Here is a 17,722-nt window from a genome sequence, read left to right as displayed (position 1 = left end):
ACATTTAAAGGCTAAAGATTAAACTGAGTTTCACTTGATATGAGCTTGGATTTCTGTACTTTATCTAGTAATTCCCAATAATTTCCATGAACCGTCACTCAGAACGTCAAAGCTCAATGCATCTGGATAACTGTTTTTCTATTTCTTTACCACTTACCCCCAGTAAAACACCATTTGCGACACCTCTCTGTAGCTAGGGTGTCTTGTTACCTCGATTCTAAAGTGGATCTCTCTAGGGTTTTCTAACTTCATTCTGTTACCAGTAAGCCCCACCTTTTTATAAAATAACCCCAAATACCCACTTAAAATGATCAATTCTCTACCCTCCCTAAACTAACTTATTCCAACAGAGCTAAATCCAGCCTGATGTGTTTAATTTAAACTGAGATTAAGTAAAAAATAAAAAAACACCAAGGCTTCTAGAACAGCACTAATCTCAAAAACAGAAAACAAAATTTTAACAATGAAAGAATTATTTTTCAAAACCAACAAAGTAAAAACAGACAAGGGAATACTGAAGTTATTATATCGGATTTACCAACAGAAATAAGTCACTGCAGTTTATGAAAAGGAAAGTGCTCTAACAAAGAATAATATTTTTTACTTTAATAGAAAGAATTTACAGGAGACAAAAAAAGACAAGAAATTTAATTCCAAGAAACTGGGATGAGAGTTAGCCAAAAGCTACCTGATGAAAAAAAGCAATGATCCAGCAGATAAGAAAGAAAGGGTAAATGAGCACTACTGTATTACAAGATAAAAAGCAAGACATAATACTTTAATTTTCAAATACAACACAAAGGACCCTCCTACATGTATGAATGGGCTCTCAGAAGTTCCACAGAACATGAGTGAAACACTGCAGGTATAATTACCAGTATAGTTCAGCAACTAGATTAGAGGAAATTTATATTTAAATATTCACTTCACATATCTGAATAATGATAATTTATCTGGTCTGATGCCCTACAATATTACATGTAAATTGCTGGCTACATCTCTAAACAGACTGATCTCAATAATTCATTCACCCAAAATGCATTAAATAGGATTCTATTATATATTAAGCCAGTATGTATTCATGACATTTTAAAAAACATTTCTATACAGTTTTTTTATGACAATATTCAGCACTTAAAGTTTCAGCTTCCTGAACTACTTTTCTCGAAGGTTCAAGTTACAGAGGTTTTACTGGACATACTGTGCAAACACCACACACATACTGACATCACATTTCTGTCCATTTATCTTCCCTATTCACTCAGTTATAACATGAGGTAACTATGTTTAACCTAAACACTGTAAACACTCCATAGCATGAAAATAGTTCAGTCTACTTTATCAATCAATTACTATATTACAATCATGTTAAAAAACAGTATTTCAAATATTCCTGTCAGTTTACAAATGAGCATCATAAAGTAGTTCTAAATGGAACACATTACTTTTCCATTTTTATAACTCCACTTCAGCTAAATGAGTTCTCTGCACAAAATAAAAAGTGAAAATATATCAATTGTAAATATAGCATATGGTACTACTTCCATCAAGCTCAGGAAAGCACCAAAGTGGGTCAAGCATTTTTCTATCTAGTTTCTAAGTTTGAATAAAAAATAGAAACTGGCACTAATTTCTCATAATTAAGGAACGCTATTAAAAATAAATAAACAAAATCAAGCAAAGAGCTGTCAGAGCCACATGTTTAATTTGGGGCAGGAGGTGGGAGTGTGGAGGCATTTGATTTGAGTAAGCAGAGGTCTCAGAATCAGGAGATTCAAAAGCTGTTCAGAAAATAATCCAAAGGGTCAATAATCTGTTTTTAGAGATATTAGATACTATGTACACCAGCATTAAATAAACTTATCTAAGGAATAATTTGATATGAAACTTTTTCTTGGAAAAATTAGTTACTCTGAATTTATCAAAATTAATGAGTTTATCAAAAACAGAGTTTAAAAAACTACAACAAGAGCCAGAGGGAGTGAGGAAGCATGCCACGTGTACATCTGGCTCCCTACATTTGTTCCTGGTGGAAAAAAATGCTAGCACCAAGGACTTGAAATGGGGACGTGTCTGAGGGATTCAAGAAACAGCAAGGCAGCCTATGGGGCTGAAAGAGATGAGTGAAAGGGAGACTGATGCTATTTGGCAAAGATCTTGTCTTTAGTGAGTATACACAAAGAAACAACTCTTTAAAACTTAAGGAATTGTTACCGTTCATGATCATTTCCTTAGCCAAGTATCTACCATTAAGAGAGTAGATAACCATACTCACTCACGGGCAGTGTCCATGTGACATGCAGAAAGTGTAGGTTTCTTACATTTAACAAAAACACAAGAGTAACTGGAAGGCTAAATTAAGAGGAAGACTGCCACTCTCAGATTCCAATAATACCATTAACATATCTTTATTTTTGACACATCTAAAATAATCCTTTTCCCGTTTCTAACATAAAAGAAATATTGGCAAATGACAACTTAGTTACATTATGTTCTGCCAGCAGAATCCAAGTCCAAACGAATAGAGTAAGGATCAATTTATAGTTAAGTACAATAGGACCGAATCAATACTGACCTAAAATTTTCTTATTATTCTGAATTCACTCAACTTCTAATTGATCTATTGGGGGGAAAAATTGTGGGGTTTTGTTTTTTTTTTTTTTCCTGTGGTGGGCTAACCCTGACCAAATCACACTACATATCAGTTTTCTCATTTATAAAACAAGGAAATTAAACTGCTGATTTCTAGGTTCTCTTCCAGGTCTATAGGTAGGGCACACTTCCAAGGCTGATGCCTGGAGCAAGGAGATTAAGAGCTTTCAAAGAATAAGGGTAACCAGCCTATGATAGCCTCTACTGTTGTTCAGCTGCTCAGTCATGTCCAGCACTTTGCGACCCCAGGGACTGACTGCAGCACGCCAGGCTTCTCTGTCCTTCATTGTCGCCTGGAGTCTGCACATACCCATGTCTACTGTGGTGATGATGCCACCCAGCTTTCTTATCCTCTGCTGCCCCCTTCTCGTCTTGTCCTCAATCTTTCTCAGCATCAGGGTCTTTTCCAATGAGTTGGCTCTTTGCATCAGATGGCCAAGGTACTGCAGCTTCAGCATCAGTCCCTTCAATGAATATTCAGGATTGATTTCCTTTCAGTTTCAGTTCAGTCGCTCAGTCATGTCTGACTCAGTGACTCCATGGACTGCAGACTGACTGGTTTGTTCTCCTTGTTGCCTGAGACTCTCAGAGTCTTCTCCAGCACCACACTTCAAAAGCATCAATTCTTCGGTGCTCAGCCTTCTTTATGGTCCAACATTCACATCTGTACATGACTACTGGAAAAACTATAGCTTTGACTAGACGGACCTTTGTTGGTAAAGTGATGTCTCTGCTTTTTAATACACTGTCTAGGCTTTTCTTCCAAGGAGCAAGTGTCTTTTAATTTCACGGCTTCAGTCACCATTTGCAGTGATTCTGGAGCCCAAGAAACGACCACCTCAAATTATAAACACCTTCAGTTACCTCCTTATCTTAAACAAACTCTGCTGCCCTTACTGGACAAGAAGCCTTCTCGGAACAGTTCTAGATCTCAGTTTACCCTTTTCTCTCATTTTCCCCCATCTGAGCAGTTAAGATGCACTGAGTCCATCATCCCTCTCTCGTTAAAGCCTCTCATCTTCACTTCATACCCCCATCCCCAAAACCACTTGTAGTTCCAATCCTCTCCACTTCACATGGACACACAACAACAGCCTCCTCACCAGTCTTCAGTCCCAGCCCACCCTCACTATCCCCCAGAGTCCCATTCTACTGAGGGTGCCTCACTAATTGGGGAATGAAGTCTCTGTTCCTCCACAGAGAGCTCAAGGTCTTTCACAATCTGATCCCAACCCAGGTCTTTACTTCCAGTTCCTCTTTAATGCACCTCATGCTCCTCTCACACTAAATTCTAGTTTCTCAAATTTCTAAGGTCCTTTATGTCTCCTTGTCTCTGAGCAGCTGTTCCTTAGATCTAGGCTTCTATTTCTGCTTCGTGTACCTGATTGCAGTGGGCAATGAAAATCCATTCCTCACTCCCTCTAGACTCTAGTAGAGTCCCAATTCTGTTCAGATCTTCAAAGACTGACCCTACCTTCAACCACAATGTATGTCAAAAGTAATTATGTGACCAGTTCTGACCAATAAGACATCAGAGGAAGTCCATTGAAGGCTTCTGGGAAAGGTTTCAGTCCTAATGCTGGACACTGTTGTATCTGGAATTGTGGCAATCACCCTACAATCACCAGGAGGGAGATTAGACCACACTGAAGAGAGTGAAGCAGAAGAACAGAAAGAATTTAGATCTTTGGTGCAGCCTTGTAATTGCTAAGCCAAATGATAACAAGAGCTGTGGTATACTAAGATTATTTAAGAGAATATACTCTTTAAGTATTTGAATGAATGTTTTCTGTTATTTGCAGCCAATATAACACAGTATTATATATCTTTCTAAAACTTGTACCTTTAAAGGCTTACTTAGACATCATGTTACCTTCTCTTCTGATCCCTCCTAAAATCAGCTTCTTTCTTTAAGACTCTACTATATATTTGTATGGCATCTATTACAAATTTACTGCAGTGTGTAATAATTTTTTTACATCCATATTCCCGACTAAACTACAGGTTCCTAAGAAATAGGCATTCTTTCCACAAGGCAGCAAATGGCACCCACATCTCGTCCATTGCTAAAGTAAAAAGTGGAAATGTTAGTCGCTCAGTGGGGTTTGACTCTTTGCGATCCTATGGACTATAACCCGCAGGCTGCTCTGTCCATGGAATTCTCCAGGTAAGAATACTGGACTGTGTTGCCATTTCCTACTCCAGGGGATCTTCCTGACCTAGGGATCAAACCTGGGTCTCCCATATTGCAGGTAGATTCTTTACGATCTGAGAAAACAGTGAGGCCTAAGTCATATTAATTCTACTCTTTCTCCACACTTCGCCTATAATCTATCCAAAAGTTCTATTGGCACTAACTCAAAAATACATACCAATCTCATTACTTCTCACAGCTTCCATTGCTGTTCCCTTAATCCAGGTCATCATGGTCTCTCTCTCTTCTTTACCAAGAAAGAGTCCAAGTAATCTCCCTGCTGCCACTCTTGCTGCCGCCTCATCTTCTGATTAGAAGCTGCCAGAGTGAACTTTCTAAAGTATAAATCAGATTATACCATTCCTTGCTTTAAATTCTTTCAGTGGTTTTCCCATTACTCTTAGACATGCCCTGTGCCAAAGCCTTTGACTGTGTGGATCACAATAAACTGTGGAAAATTCTGAAAGAGATGGGAATACGAGACCACTGGACCTGCCTCTTGAGAAACCTATATGCAAGTCAGGAAGCAACAGTTAAAACCGGACATGGAACAACAGACTGGTTCCAAATAGGAAAAGGAGTACGTCAAGGCTGTATATTGTCACCCTGCTTATTTAACTTCTATGCAGAGTACATCATGAGAAACACTGGGCTGGAGGAAGCACAAGCTGGAATCAAGATTGCTGGGAGAAATTTCAATAACCTCAGGCATGCAGATGACACTACCTTTATGGCAGAAAGTGAAGAACAACTAAAGAGCCTCTTGATGAAAGTGAAAGAGGAGAGTGAAAATGTTGGCTTAACGCTCAACATTCAGAAAACGAAGATCATGGCATCTGGTCCCATCACTTCATGGCAAATAGACAGGGAAACAGTGGAAACAGTGTCAGACTTTATTTTGGGGGGCTCCAAAATCACTGCAGATGGTGATTGCAGCCATGAAATTAAAAGATGCTTACTCTTTGGAAGGAAAGTTATGACCAACCTAGACAGCATATTAAAAAGCAGAGACATTACTTTGCCAACAAAGGTCTGTCTAGTCAAGGCTATGGTTTATCCAGTGGTCATGTATGGATGTGTGAGTTGGACTGTGAAGAAAGCGGAGTGCTGAAGAATTGATGCTTTTGAACTGTGGTGTTGGAGAACACTCTTGAGAGTCCCTTGGACTGCAAGGAGATCCAATCAGTCCATCCTAAAGGAGATCAGTCCTGGGTGTTCACTGGAAGGACTGATGCTGAAGCTGAAACTCCAATTCTTTGGCCAACTGATGTAAAGAGCTGACCCACTGGAAAAGCCCCTGATGCTAGGAGGGATAGGGGGTAGGAGGAGAAGGGGACGACAGAGGATGAGATGGTTGGATGGGATCACCGACTCGATGGACATGGGTCTGGGTGGACTCTGGGAGTTAGTGATGGACAGGGAGGCCTGGCATGCTGCGGTTCATGGGGTCGCAAAGAGTCGGACATGACTGAGCAACTGAACTGAACTGAGTCACCAGTAATAATGACTTTCTCTCTAACCTTCAAACACGCCAAGGTCACCCACTGAGCGACCTACACACTTGCTGTTCCCCCTGCTAGAACACTTGTCCTCCAGACATTCACCTAGGTGCTCCCTTGACATCAATCAGGTTTCCGACCAAATATCAGATGTTTAAAGGCTCTCCTCGATGACCCAGGTAAAATGGTACCTTTCTTGAAGCCCACAACCTCCAGTCTATTTACACTCTATAAAGTCTTCTTCAAAGAACTCATTTGTAAGTTTCAAAAATTATTTCATTTATATTAGTATATATATCAACAGTCTGTATCTTTCCTAGCTCTCATTAGAAAGTATACTTCTTGAGAATAAGAGTTCTATCAGTCATATTTACTGCTATATGAATGCTACCTAATATATGGAGGGGGGAAAACAATAAGTATTTGTTGATTTATTCTGGTTATGTCTTTGAAATCACAACAGCTACTTTATAGAAAGTGCTCAACTGGTGAATGAAAGCAGTTCACTAACTAGAAATTTTGCCATTTTATAATCAATTTAAATAAAACACATAAATGTCCCAAGGCTACATCCATACTCACTACTGAGCAATGGCTGATTGATGAGGATGCGTTCTTCTCCGGTAGCAGCAACAGTGATTTCATATCTTTACTGTCTGCATAATCCACAGGCCGCAGACCAAATATGTTGCTGGTAAAATAAGTACAGATGGGTTTAAGTAAATAAAATGTGTGATCTGATTTTTAACTAAATGAATATACTAGTGGAACAATTTTTTCAATCTCCCTAATAAGACACAATTTTTTGAAAATAAATGACTCAAGAATTCATATAAGGTATAAGAATCAAGAACTACAATCTGCTGAAAAATAGAAAAAATATGTGAAAATAGAAAAAAAGATGTGAAATTTCAATTTAACACCAGACCATTATAGGAACTATTCTTAACTGAATATATTGTTACTTAAACATGATTTTTTTTTTTTCACAACTCCGTACTGGTATTCAAATTCTTATTTGAAAATATAGCTTCATAATCATTAATCACTATGGGCTGATTACATGCTTTCAAATGCAAATAAAAATCACTTACTATAGCTGTTACAGGCTCTGTAGTCTATATAAACAAACACAAAAATTAGACAAATTCACAAGATAGGTATTTAGATTCACTAGAAGGAAAACTATGCCACATGATAATTTAATAAAGTAGTAAACAGGGCATTTTAAAATTAATTTTTAATGTGTATGTACACTACAATCTATAATAATTACAGCCATCACAGAATAAACTGATGGAGTTCAGAAAGCGACCCAGACTTCCCTGCTGCACAAATTTGAGAGTCACAGAACATTACAATGCAAGAGACCTCAGACACATGATATGGCTGTTACTTCACTGAAAGAAAGCTTCCACTGACTTGACAAAGGTCTCGCTTTCCTTCTATTCATTCTAACAATATTCCATATTGCCCATATTTCAATAAGGACACTGTTAAAATTACAGCATTTTGTCTAATAGTCCACTTCTTTACATATAGTTTCAAAATGATTTTAATGCATTATATCATGGCAGAAAACTTTTCTAAACTGAACCTGTCTTTTGAAACCTTCTCTGGTTTTTAGAGTACAGGATATCCATATAGCAGTCATTATTGTTTATGTAAAAAAAATGCAATGTGTTAAATAGGATATAAAATTATAAACTTGGTAAAATATGAGCTTTTAAATTTGTATCAAACATGCAGGAAAAGATCTGCATGGAAACAGGGAAACATTAAGAGGGAGAGAAATGAAGGTGTCAAATCTGAGAGCGCAGGGATGAGAGATACGAGCACCTACTGGGTTTAGAGTCAAGGTCATTAATGATCTTAGAGAAAGCTGTTTTGATGGTAGATTGGGAAAAGAAATGAACCACAGCAAATGTTTCTCTAATGACTGCTATTCACGACTATCAGGCTCAGTCACTCTTTCTCCTTGGGCAAGTGCTGTGTAAACTCTGATCAACGTGTATTCTCAGATTCCCTTACATGCCCAAGTCCTATAGCATGTGTCTTTCTTCTGGCAATAGTTTTTCTCAAACCAAAGTATAATACAATCATCTGTATTTCAACTTTCTGATTACAAAAAGAATGACACCAGTTATTGCACTGGAAATTGGGTCCTCCCAAATTATTATACATTTAAAGCAGAAGCGGGAGCTTCCCTTGTGTCTCAGCTGGTAAAGAATCTGCCTGCAATGCGGGAGACCTGGGTTCGATCCCTGGGTTGGGAAGATCCCCTGGAGAAGGCAAAGGCTACCCACTCCAGTGTTCTGACCTAGAGAATTTCACGGACTGTATAGTCCATGGGGTTGCAAAGAGTCGGACAGGACTGAGCGACTTTCACTTTCACTCTCAAAGCAGATAAGTTCGTTTTCTTTCAAAAGAGAGTTGATCTCATCTACTACACTTGACATTTCTCAATTTTATTATCTGTTATGCCCATGTACCAAATACACAATCTCCTCACATACATACGTTGTAAGTATGACAATCAAAAAGGAATCAATATGCTAGATCTTCTATCCCCAGATGCAAAAATAAACAAAAAAGTCACACTATATGCATAAAAAAAAAATCAATCAGTGCAGACATAGAGACTTTTTATCAAAGACAAATGTAGATTTCTCCAAGGAAATGAAATTTAAGAGCCCAATCAAGTGTACTTTAATGCACAGTAACTACAGCATAATTATTTTATACAAATACAAACTGAAGAGAACCATGACAACATTTAAAAATGTTAAATGAAAGTACTTTCCAAAGAACCAAATCAGCTTAAAAAGGCTTAAAAAAAAAAAAATGGCCTCTGAACAAGGAAGATGCTTTTACAATTTTAAAAAAACTGCTTCATAAAATGACTAGCAAGATTCTAGTCATTTAGAGTCCTTACTACACAAAGCTTACTACCTCAATATTGTTTTTAAACATGTGATTTCTCTACCTGGATTATCGATGGCTTCTGCTTATACACAATTTACTAAACGCTTAGCCTTCCTGCATTGCTAATGAACTGGAGAATGGCACATTAAAAATGCTACTGAAATAATCAGTTAACCCTTAGTCCTGCATCATGGGAGATGTAGTCTATTAAATTCTGTCATGATACTGCTTTGCCATGGACCACTGAAATTTGGAATTAGGCACAAGTTTTTATGTGACACCTTCAAAAACCATAGCAAGAGAAGACAGAGCATATGTAAGATCTCTCCTTTATTATGTGGGCACAAAAAAGGCATAAAACTTTTTCCCCATGATGATATATTTGAATGAATACTTTGCTTACATTTTATGTCAAAAATCAGTTTAAAATATACTTAGATTTATTCTTTTTTAAAAAAAAAATAGGTAATACATAGAGGAAAAGCCACAAGGGACTATTGATGTGATCAAGTATTAACTGACGACATGATATTGTTCCCCATCACTATATAAGGAAGAAGTGTTTTATGTTTGCTTTAGATTTACTGCAATATCATGGATGCAGAACAAGTATCAATAATTTGCTATTAGAATGGGTTACCAAGGGAGCTAATAGAACAATTTTTTTCCTAAATGTTCTTAAATATAGCATGTTCTTTATTTTCTGACATACTTTAATCTAAAACCTTAACCTTAAAACAGATTATTTTGGAGGAATACATAATACTTAGAAAACACTGTCTTTGCCTGTAATCCTACTGAGGACAAATACTCTTCCAATAGGTAAGTATAAAACTAAAAAGTATTAATCAAGGCACAAATAATGAGGTGAAATGTGAGATGGATTTTACAGGAGGTTAAAAAAACACACACACAAATAAAATGAATTCAAACTCAGGACTAGAAACTAGAATTTGGAAGATGAGTGTGAAGGGCTTGTTGGGGGAATAAGCAATGTGATTTATGAAATGGATGGAATTAATGCAAGAAAGCTTTCTATCAGGGTTAAAGAGACTAATTACTTTATGCTCATGTGTCTAAGCCAAATAGAACATGGAAAATTGAAAACTGTATGCAGGTCAAGAAGCAAGAGTTAGAACCAGACGTGAAACAATGGGCTGGTTCCAAATAGGGAAAGGAGTACGTCAAGGCTGTACACTGTCACTCTGCTTACTTAACTTATATGTAAAGTACATCATGCAAAATGCTGGGGTGGATGAAGCATAAGGTGGAATCAAGGCTGTGAGGAGAAATATCAGTAACCTCAGATATGCAGATGACACCACCCTAATGGCAGAAGTGAAGGGGAAGTAAAGAGCCTCGTGATGAAGGTGAAAGAGGGGAGTGAAAAAGCTGGCTTAAAATTCAACATTCAAGAAACGAAGATCATGGCATCTGGTCCCATCACTTCACAGCAAACAAACAGGGAAACAATTGAAACAGTGGCAGACTTTATTTTCTTGGGTGCTAAAATCACTGCAGAAGATGACTGCAGACATGAAATTAAAAGATGCCTGCTCCTTGGGAGAAAAGCTATCACCAACCTAGACAGTGTATTAAAAAGCAAAGACGTCACTTTGCTGACAAAGGTCTGTACAGTTAAAGCTATGGTTTTTCCAGTAGTCATGTCCGGACATGAGAGATGGACCATAAAGAAGACAGAGCTCCAAAGAATTGATGCTTTCAAACTGTGGTGCTGGAGAAGACTCTTGAGAATCCCTTGGAAAGCAAGTTTATACCAGTCAATCCTAAAGGAAGTCAACCCTGAATTCACTGCAAGGACTGATGCTGAAGCTCCAACACTTCGGCCACCTGATGCAGAGCCAACTCACTGGAAAGACCCTGATGCTGGGAAAGATTGAAGGCAAGAGGAAAAGCGGGTGACAGAGGATGATAGGGACATGAGTTTAAGCAAACTCCAGGAGATGGTGAAGGACAGGGAACCCTGGAGTGCTGCAGGCTATGGGGCTGCAAAGAGTCAGACATGACTGAGCAACTGAATGCCACAAATAAGGCATAAAGCAACAGTCATCAGAGACGAAGACAGCATGGAGCTGTGAAAGCAGAAAAACATAAATGTCTACTGGCTAAACTATGGGTCAATGTAACACCAGTATAATTAAAACTATTTTCAGAATATAGGAACACATCAACATCTTCAGTGCTGAATTTACACGTAGTGCAGGACGGTATATTAACAACTTTCATATGCACCATTTTTGACAGTTCAGTTCTCTTACGACCTATCAAAGAAATCTCTTTATGATTCAGTGAATGGCAAATGACTACATATAGATAACATACTTCATCAATACTAAATCATAAAAACTGATAAGTAAAACATTTTATATAGTCACTAACCAGGGAAGTATCTTTCTGATCCCAATTTTTTTCGGTTTCTTCACAACACGTTATATTAGCAAATTTTACCACTTGTTTTCCTCTGATATATTCCTGCTCTATTTCTTTAGTGCTGATTTTAAATAATTTTAAATATATTTCACATAAAAGTTTTGAAGGTACAACTGACGATTTTAAATTTCTCTTCAAAAATTTAGTTTAAAATCTTGACAATCTAAGTGTCCATATATTATTGCTTTTTTACTACAGAAAAATTAATAAGAAATGTTGGAGGGTCATTGTTGCTGACCTGTAACTGACCGAGGTTAATAGATTCAACACAAAAGTGCATATATGTATTAATATACATAATGTATATATATCACAACTAGTAATAATCATTTATTTGTTTATTTATTTAACACACATAGACTGGGTATATGTGCGTGCAGCCTACCCTCCATTTCCACAGGTTCCATATCCATGGATTCAACTAACAGTGAGTGGATCAAAAACATGAAAGAAGAGAAAAAAAAAATTTTTTTAGGAAATTCCAGAAACAAAATGAATTTGTCATGTACTAGCAACTATTTACATAGCATTACACTGTATTAAGTATTATAAGTAATCTAGTGATGCTTTAAAGGACACTGGAGGAAGTGCATGGTGGCACTAGTGGTGAAGAATCTGACTGCCAACGCAGGAGATGTAGAAGACCTGGGTTCAATCCCTGGGTCGGGAAGATACCCTGGAGTAGGAAATGGCAACCCACTCCAGTATTCTTGCCGGGATGATCCCATGGACAGAGGAGCCCCTAGTGGGCTACAGGCTATGGGGTTGCAAAGAGCTGGACACGACTAAAGCAACTTGATATGCAGGGGCACGCACATGTGTAAGTTATATGCAAATACCATGCCACTTTATTTAAGGGACCTGAGTACCAGATTTTGGTATCCATGGGGGGACTGGTTCCAAGTCCTTTGTGGACACCAAGAGGCAATTCTGTCCACCTAGGAGAAAAGCTACAAATGTCATTTTGTAATCAGCTTGGCACTCAAGTACTTCTAAGTTCTCTTAGTCACTAAAAAACCAACGAGATAAAAGGGCCTCACAGAGCACAGTGGGGCAAAAGCCAAGGAAAGAAAACAAGAAGAACTTTAAAGCTTGGTAAAGGTGCGTAGACATGAAAGGAGAAACAATAAAAGGAGACAGAGAAGTAGAATAAGAATCTCCCAGGAGAGAGAAAAGCTTGTGTGAAAGCCTTGACATGAGCTAGTGTGGAAAATGAGAAACACCGAAAAATATAAAGAGAAGAGCAAGAAAGAAGAAAAGAGGAAGAAAGACAGAGAAGACAAAGAATGCAGTGTTCTGGAAATGTAAACTGTGACCTGAAACAAAAAGGAAGGAGCTGAAGAGGTGGACTGTCTCCTAAGGACCCTGAACAGCTCCCTGAACGGCTATCAGCAGGCGGGAGGCATCAACACAGCAGGACAGCTGGGAGCTGGGGTTACACAACCAGACAGCCTGAATTTAGAAAGCGTCTGTCTACAATGCAGGAGAGCCGGGTTCGATCCCTGGGTTGGGAAGACCCCCTGGAGAAGGAAATGGCAATCCATTCTAGTACTAAAGCCTGGAAAATCCCATGGACAGAGGAGTCTGGTAGGCTACAGTCCACGGGATCGCAAAAAGTCAGACACGACTGAGCGACTTCACTTTCACTTTTCACTCTGCCACTCAGTAGCTGTATGACTTTAGAGGTATTTAATCTCCTATGTCTCTTTTCTCATCTGTATAATGAGAATACAACTCACTTTGTAGGATTAATATATATAAGGACCAAATGAATTAATGTATCAAGAGCACGTAAGACAGTGCCTGGCAAACAGTAAGAGCTCAATAATTGTTTGTTATTATCAGATTGGCATTTGGGGGGAGACAGAAACAAAATGAAGATTTGGGAATATATGTTATATTTCAAGTATTGGCCTCTTCATTTTTCCCCATTTTTATGATATACTTCATGCATGCACGGTAATGACAATATGGATGTGCACTAAAGGGAAGGAAGGACAGAAGCCTGGTTTTTTAGCAACATTAAAACACATGCAGATTTATGTTGTCCTACATGCTTCCCAGGTGGCTCAGTGGTAAAGAATCTGCTTGACAATGCTGGAGACACAGAAGACACAGGAGATGCAGCTTCAAACCCTGGGATGGGAAGACCCCCTGGATGAGGAAATGGCAACCCACTCTAGTTTCCTTGCCTGGAAAAGCCCATGGACAGAGGAGCCTGGCGGGCTATAGTCTATGGAGTCACAAAGAGTTGGACACGACTTAGTGACTAAGCACACAACCATAAGATACAACACGAGGATAAAAAAAAATGAAAGGCACAATCCTCACTCGGATTCTTTCTCATCACTAAGGCTAATAAAAAGAAAGCACTTATTGGAGTGTGTTTTAACATTTCAGCCTTTTTTTCAGGTGTTTAACATTTCAGTTTTACCCAAAAGGCAGAGATCAGAATACAGTATAGGCCTTCAATGTCCTCCCCCTCATGAATGACAGAATAATTAATAAGGACCTACTGTATAACACAGGGAACTCTTCTCAATGGGAAAAGAATCTAAAAAGGAGTGGTTACAGGTATATGTGTTGAGCACACTCTGAAATTCAGTGAAGGACAGAGGAGCCTGGTGGGCTACAATTCATGGGGTAGCAAAGAGTCAGACATGACGTAGCCACTGAACAACAAGAAATATACATATGTTTATCTGATTTACTTGGTAGTACAGCAGAAACTAACACAACATCTTATATCAACTATATTCCAATAAAAACTTAAAAAAAGAAAAAAAGAATGACGAATAGACACGCACCTACAGCTGTCCTGGAGATGAACTTGAACACTAGTACAACGGGAGAAGGAGAGATGGGCTAATTTAAACTTGCACTTGCATGTATAAATCAAGTCTATCCCAAATAACACATGAAAGAGCATTTTTACTAATACTAAACCTATAACATATGACAGGATACCAAGACGGTGCACGATGAAATCCTTTATGAACAACTATGAAACTGCAAACACACAGATTTTAATTTTTCAAGTCACTTAATTTGTGGTGAAAAAGAAACAGCAGAGAAATTCAAAAGAGCAACATGATTCTTAACAGCTATAAAATATAAATTATCTGTTATAGAAGATGAATATTTTAAAAATTAAAAACAGTAGTGGAATAATAAGTCCAATGTATATACTATAAGAATTCTACATCCTTCAAATGAAAATTCTGTTAATAGCAGTTCAGTTCAGTTCAGGCGCTCAGTCATGTCCGACTCTTTGCGACCCCATCAATCGCAGCATGCCAGGCCTCCCTGTCCATCACCAACTCCCAGAGTTCACTCAGACTCACGTCCATCGAGTCAGTGATGCCATCCAGCCATCTCATCCTCTGTCGTCCCCTTCTCCTCCTACCCTCAATCCCTCCCAGCATCAGAGTCTTTTCCAATGAGTTAACTCTTCGAAAGAGGTGGCCAAAGTACTGGCGCTTCAGCTTTAGCATCATTCCTTCCAAAGAAATCCCAGGGCTGATCTTCAGAATGGACTGCTTGGACTTCCTTGCAGTCCAAGGGACTCTCAAGAGTCTTCTCCAACACCACAGTTCAAAAGCATCAATTCTTCGGCGTTCAGCCTTCTTCACAGTCCAACTCTCACATCCATACATGACCACAGGAAAAACTATAGCCTTGGCTAGACGAACTTTAGTCGGCAAACTAATGTCTCTGCTTTTAAATATACTATCTAGGTTGGTCATAACTTTCTTGCAAGGAGTAAGCATCTTTTATTTTCATGGCTGCAATCACCATCTGCAGTGATTTTAGAGCCCAGAAAAATAAAGTCTGACACTGTTTCGCCATGTATTTCCCATGAAGTGATGGGACCGGATGCCATGATCTTCATTTTCTGAATGTTGAGCCTTAAGCCAACTTTTTCACTCTCCTCTTTCACTTTCATCAAGAGGCTTTTTAGTTCCTCTTCACTTTCTGCCATAAGGGTGGTGTCATCTGCATATCTGAGGTTATTGATATTTCTACCGGCAATCTTGATTCCAGCTTGTGCTTCTTCCAGTCCAGCATTTCTCATGATGTACTCTGCATATAAGTTAAATAAGCAGGGTGACAATATACAGCCTTGACGTACACCTTTTCCTATTTGGAACCAGTCTGTTGTTCCATGTCCAGTTCTAACTGTTGCTTCCTGACCTGTATACAGGTTATGCAAGAGTCAGGTCAGGTGGTCTGGTATTCCCATCTCTTTCAGAATTTTCCAGTTTATAGTGATCCACATAGTCAAACGCTTTGGCATAGTCAATAAAGCAGAAATAGATGTTTTTCTGAAACTCTCTTGCTTTTTCCATGATCCAGCAGATATTGGCAATTTGATCTCTGATTGCTCTGCCTTTTCTAAAACCACATTGAACATCAGGAAGTTCACAGTTCATGTGTTGCTGAAGCCTGGCTTGGAGAATTTTGAGCATTACTTTACTAGCATGTAAGATGAGTGCAATTGTGCAGTAGTTTGAGCATTCTTTGGCATTGCCTTTCTTTGGGACTGGAATGAAAACTGACCTTTTCCAGTCCTGTGGCCACTGCTGAGTTTTCCAAATTTGCTGGCATATTGAGTGCAACACTTTCATACCATCATCTTTCAGGATTTGAAACAGCTCAACTGGAATTCCATCACCTCCACTAGCTTTGTTCATAGTGATGCTTTCTAAGGCCCACTTGACTTCACATTCCAGGATGTCTGGCTCTAGATGAGTGATCACACCATCATGATTATCTGGGTCGTGAAGATCTTTTTGGTACAGTTCTTCTGCGTATTCTTGCCATCTCTTCTTAATATCTTCTGCTTCTGTTAGGTCCAGATCATTTCTGTCCTTTATCAAGCCCATCTTTGCATGAAATGTTCCCTTGGTATCTCTAATTTTCTTGAAGAGATCTCTAGTCTTTCCTATTCTGACCAAGTATCAAATCCTGAACTCTATCTATTTCTGTTAAAACAAACAAACAAACAAAAAAACAGCATATGATATGCTCCAAACAATCAATATACTTCTCATGTTTCTGGAATAGTTTTCTGTTTTAGGTTCACTCTGAGACACATAGAAAGCCGTGGGAAAGGACAGCCTATGAGGTTTTAAATAGTTACCAACATATTTCTGAGCAACAAAGAAACACATAAGATATGAAATTTATTTTCATATATGAAGTTAAAAATAGAACAAATTTTCCCTCCTGGGTAACAATGGGTAAATGTCTCATGCAAAACACAGTAAATTCAGAGCTAAGCTAATTAATCAGTTCAGTTCAGTTGCTCAGTCGTGTCAAACTCTTTGTGACCCCATGAACCACAACACACCAGGCCTCCCTGTCCATCACCAACTTCCGGAGTCCACCCAAACCCATGCCCATTGAGTTGGTGATGCCATCCAACCATCTCACCCTCTGTCATTCCCTTCTCCTTCAGCCCTCATCTTTCCCAGTATAAGTCAGCTCTCTGCATCAGGTGGCCAGAGGATTGGAGTTTCAGCTTCAACATCAATCCCTTCAATGAACAGCCAGGACTGATCTCCTTTAGGATGGACTGGCTGGATCTCCTTGCACTCCAAGGGACTCTCAAGAGTCTTCCCCAAAACCACAGTTCAAAAGCATCACTTCTTCGGTGCTCAACTTTCTTTATAGTCCAACCCTCATATCCATACATGACTACTGGAAAAATCGTAGCCTTGACTAGACGGACCATTGTTGGCAAAGTAATGTCTCTGGTTTATAATATGCTATCTAGGTTGGTCATAACTTTCCTTCGAAGGAGTAGTTCAGTTTAGTTCAGTTCAGTAGCTCAGTCATGTCCGACTCTTTGCGACGCCATGAACTGCAGCACGACAGGACTCCCTGTCCATCAACAACTCCCAGAGTTCACTGAAACTCATGTCCGTCGACTCGGTAATGCCATCCAGCCATGTCATCCTCTGTCATCCCCTTCTCTTCCTGCCCCTAATTCCTCCCA

The 17,722-nt window shown here is 38.8% G+C and overlaps 1 protein-coding gene across 2 annotated transcripts in view; it reads right to left on the bottom strand.

Moving 5' to 3' along the window:
- Positions 1 to 17,722, bottom strand: part of BARD1 (BRCA1 associated RING domain 1) — an 86,867-nt gene that overhangs the window by 12,898 nt on the left and 56,247 nt on the right. For both annotated transcript variants that reach the window (XM_013972552.2, XM_018059882.1), the window contains one exon: positions 6,928 to 7,036. In XM_013972552.2, the coding sequence (XP_013828006.2) occupies positions 6,928 to 7,036 (109 nt within the window). The remainder of the gene's footprint in view (positions 1 to 6,927; positions 7,037 to 17,722) is intronic.

The sequence above is a fragment of the Capra hircus genome, chromosome 2 (assembly GCF_001704415.2).
Source record: "Capra hircus breed San Clemente chromosome 2, ASM170441v1, whole genome shotgun sequence".
NCBI lineage: Eukaryota > Metazoa > Chordata > Mammalia > Artiodactyla > Bovidae > Capra > Capra hircus.
This window is presented reverse-complemented; position numbering and strand designations above follow the sequence as displayed.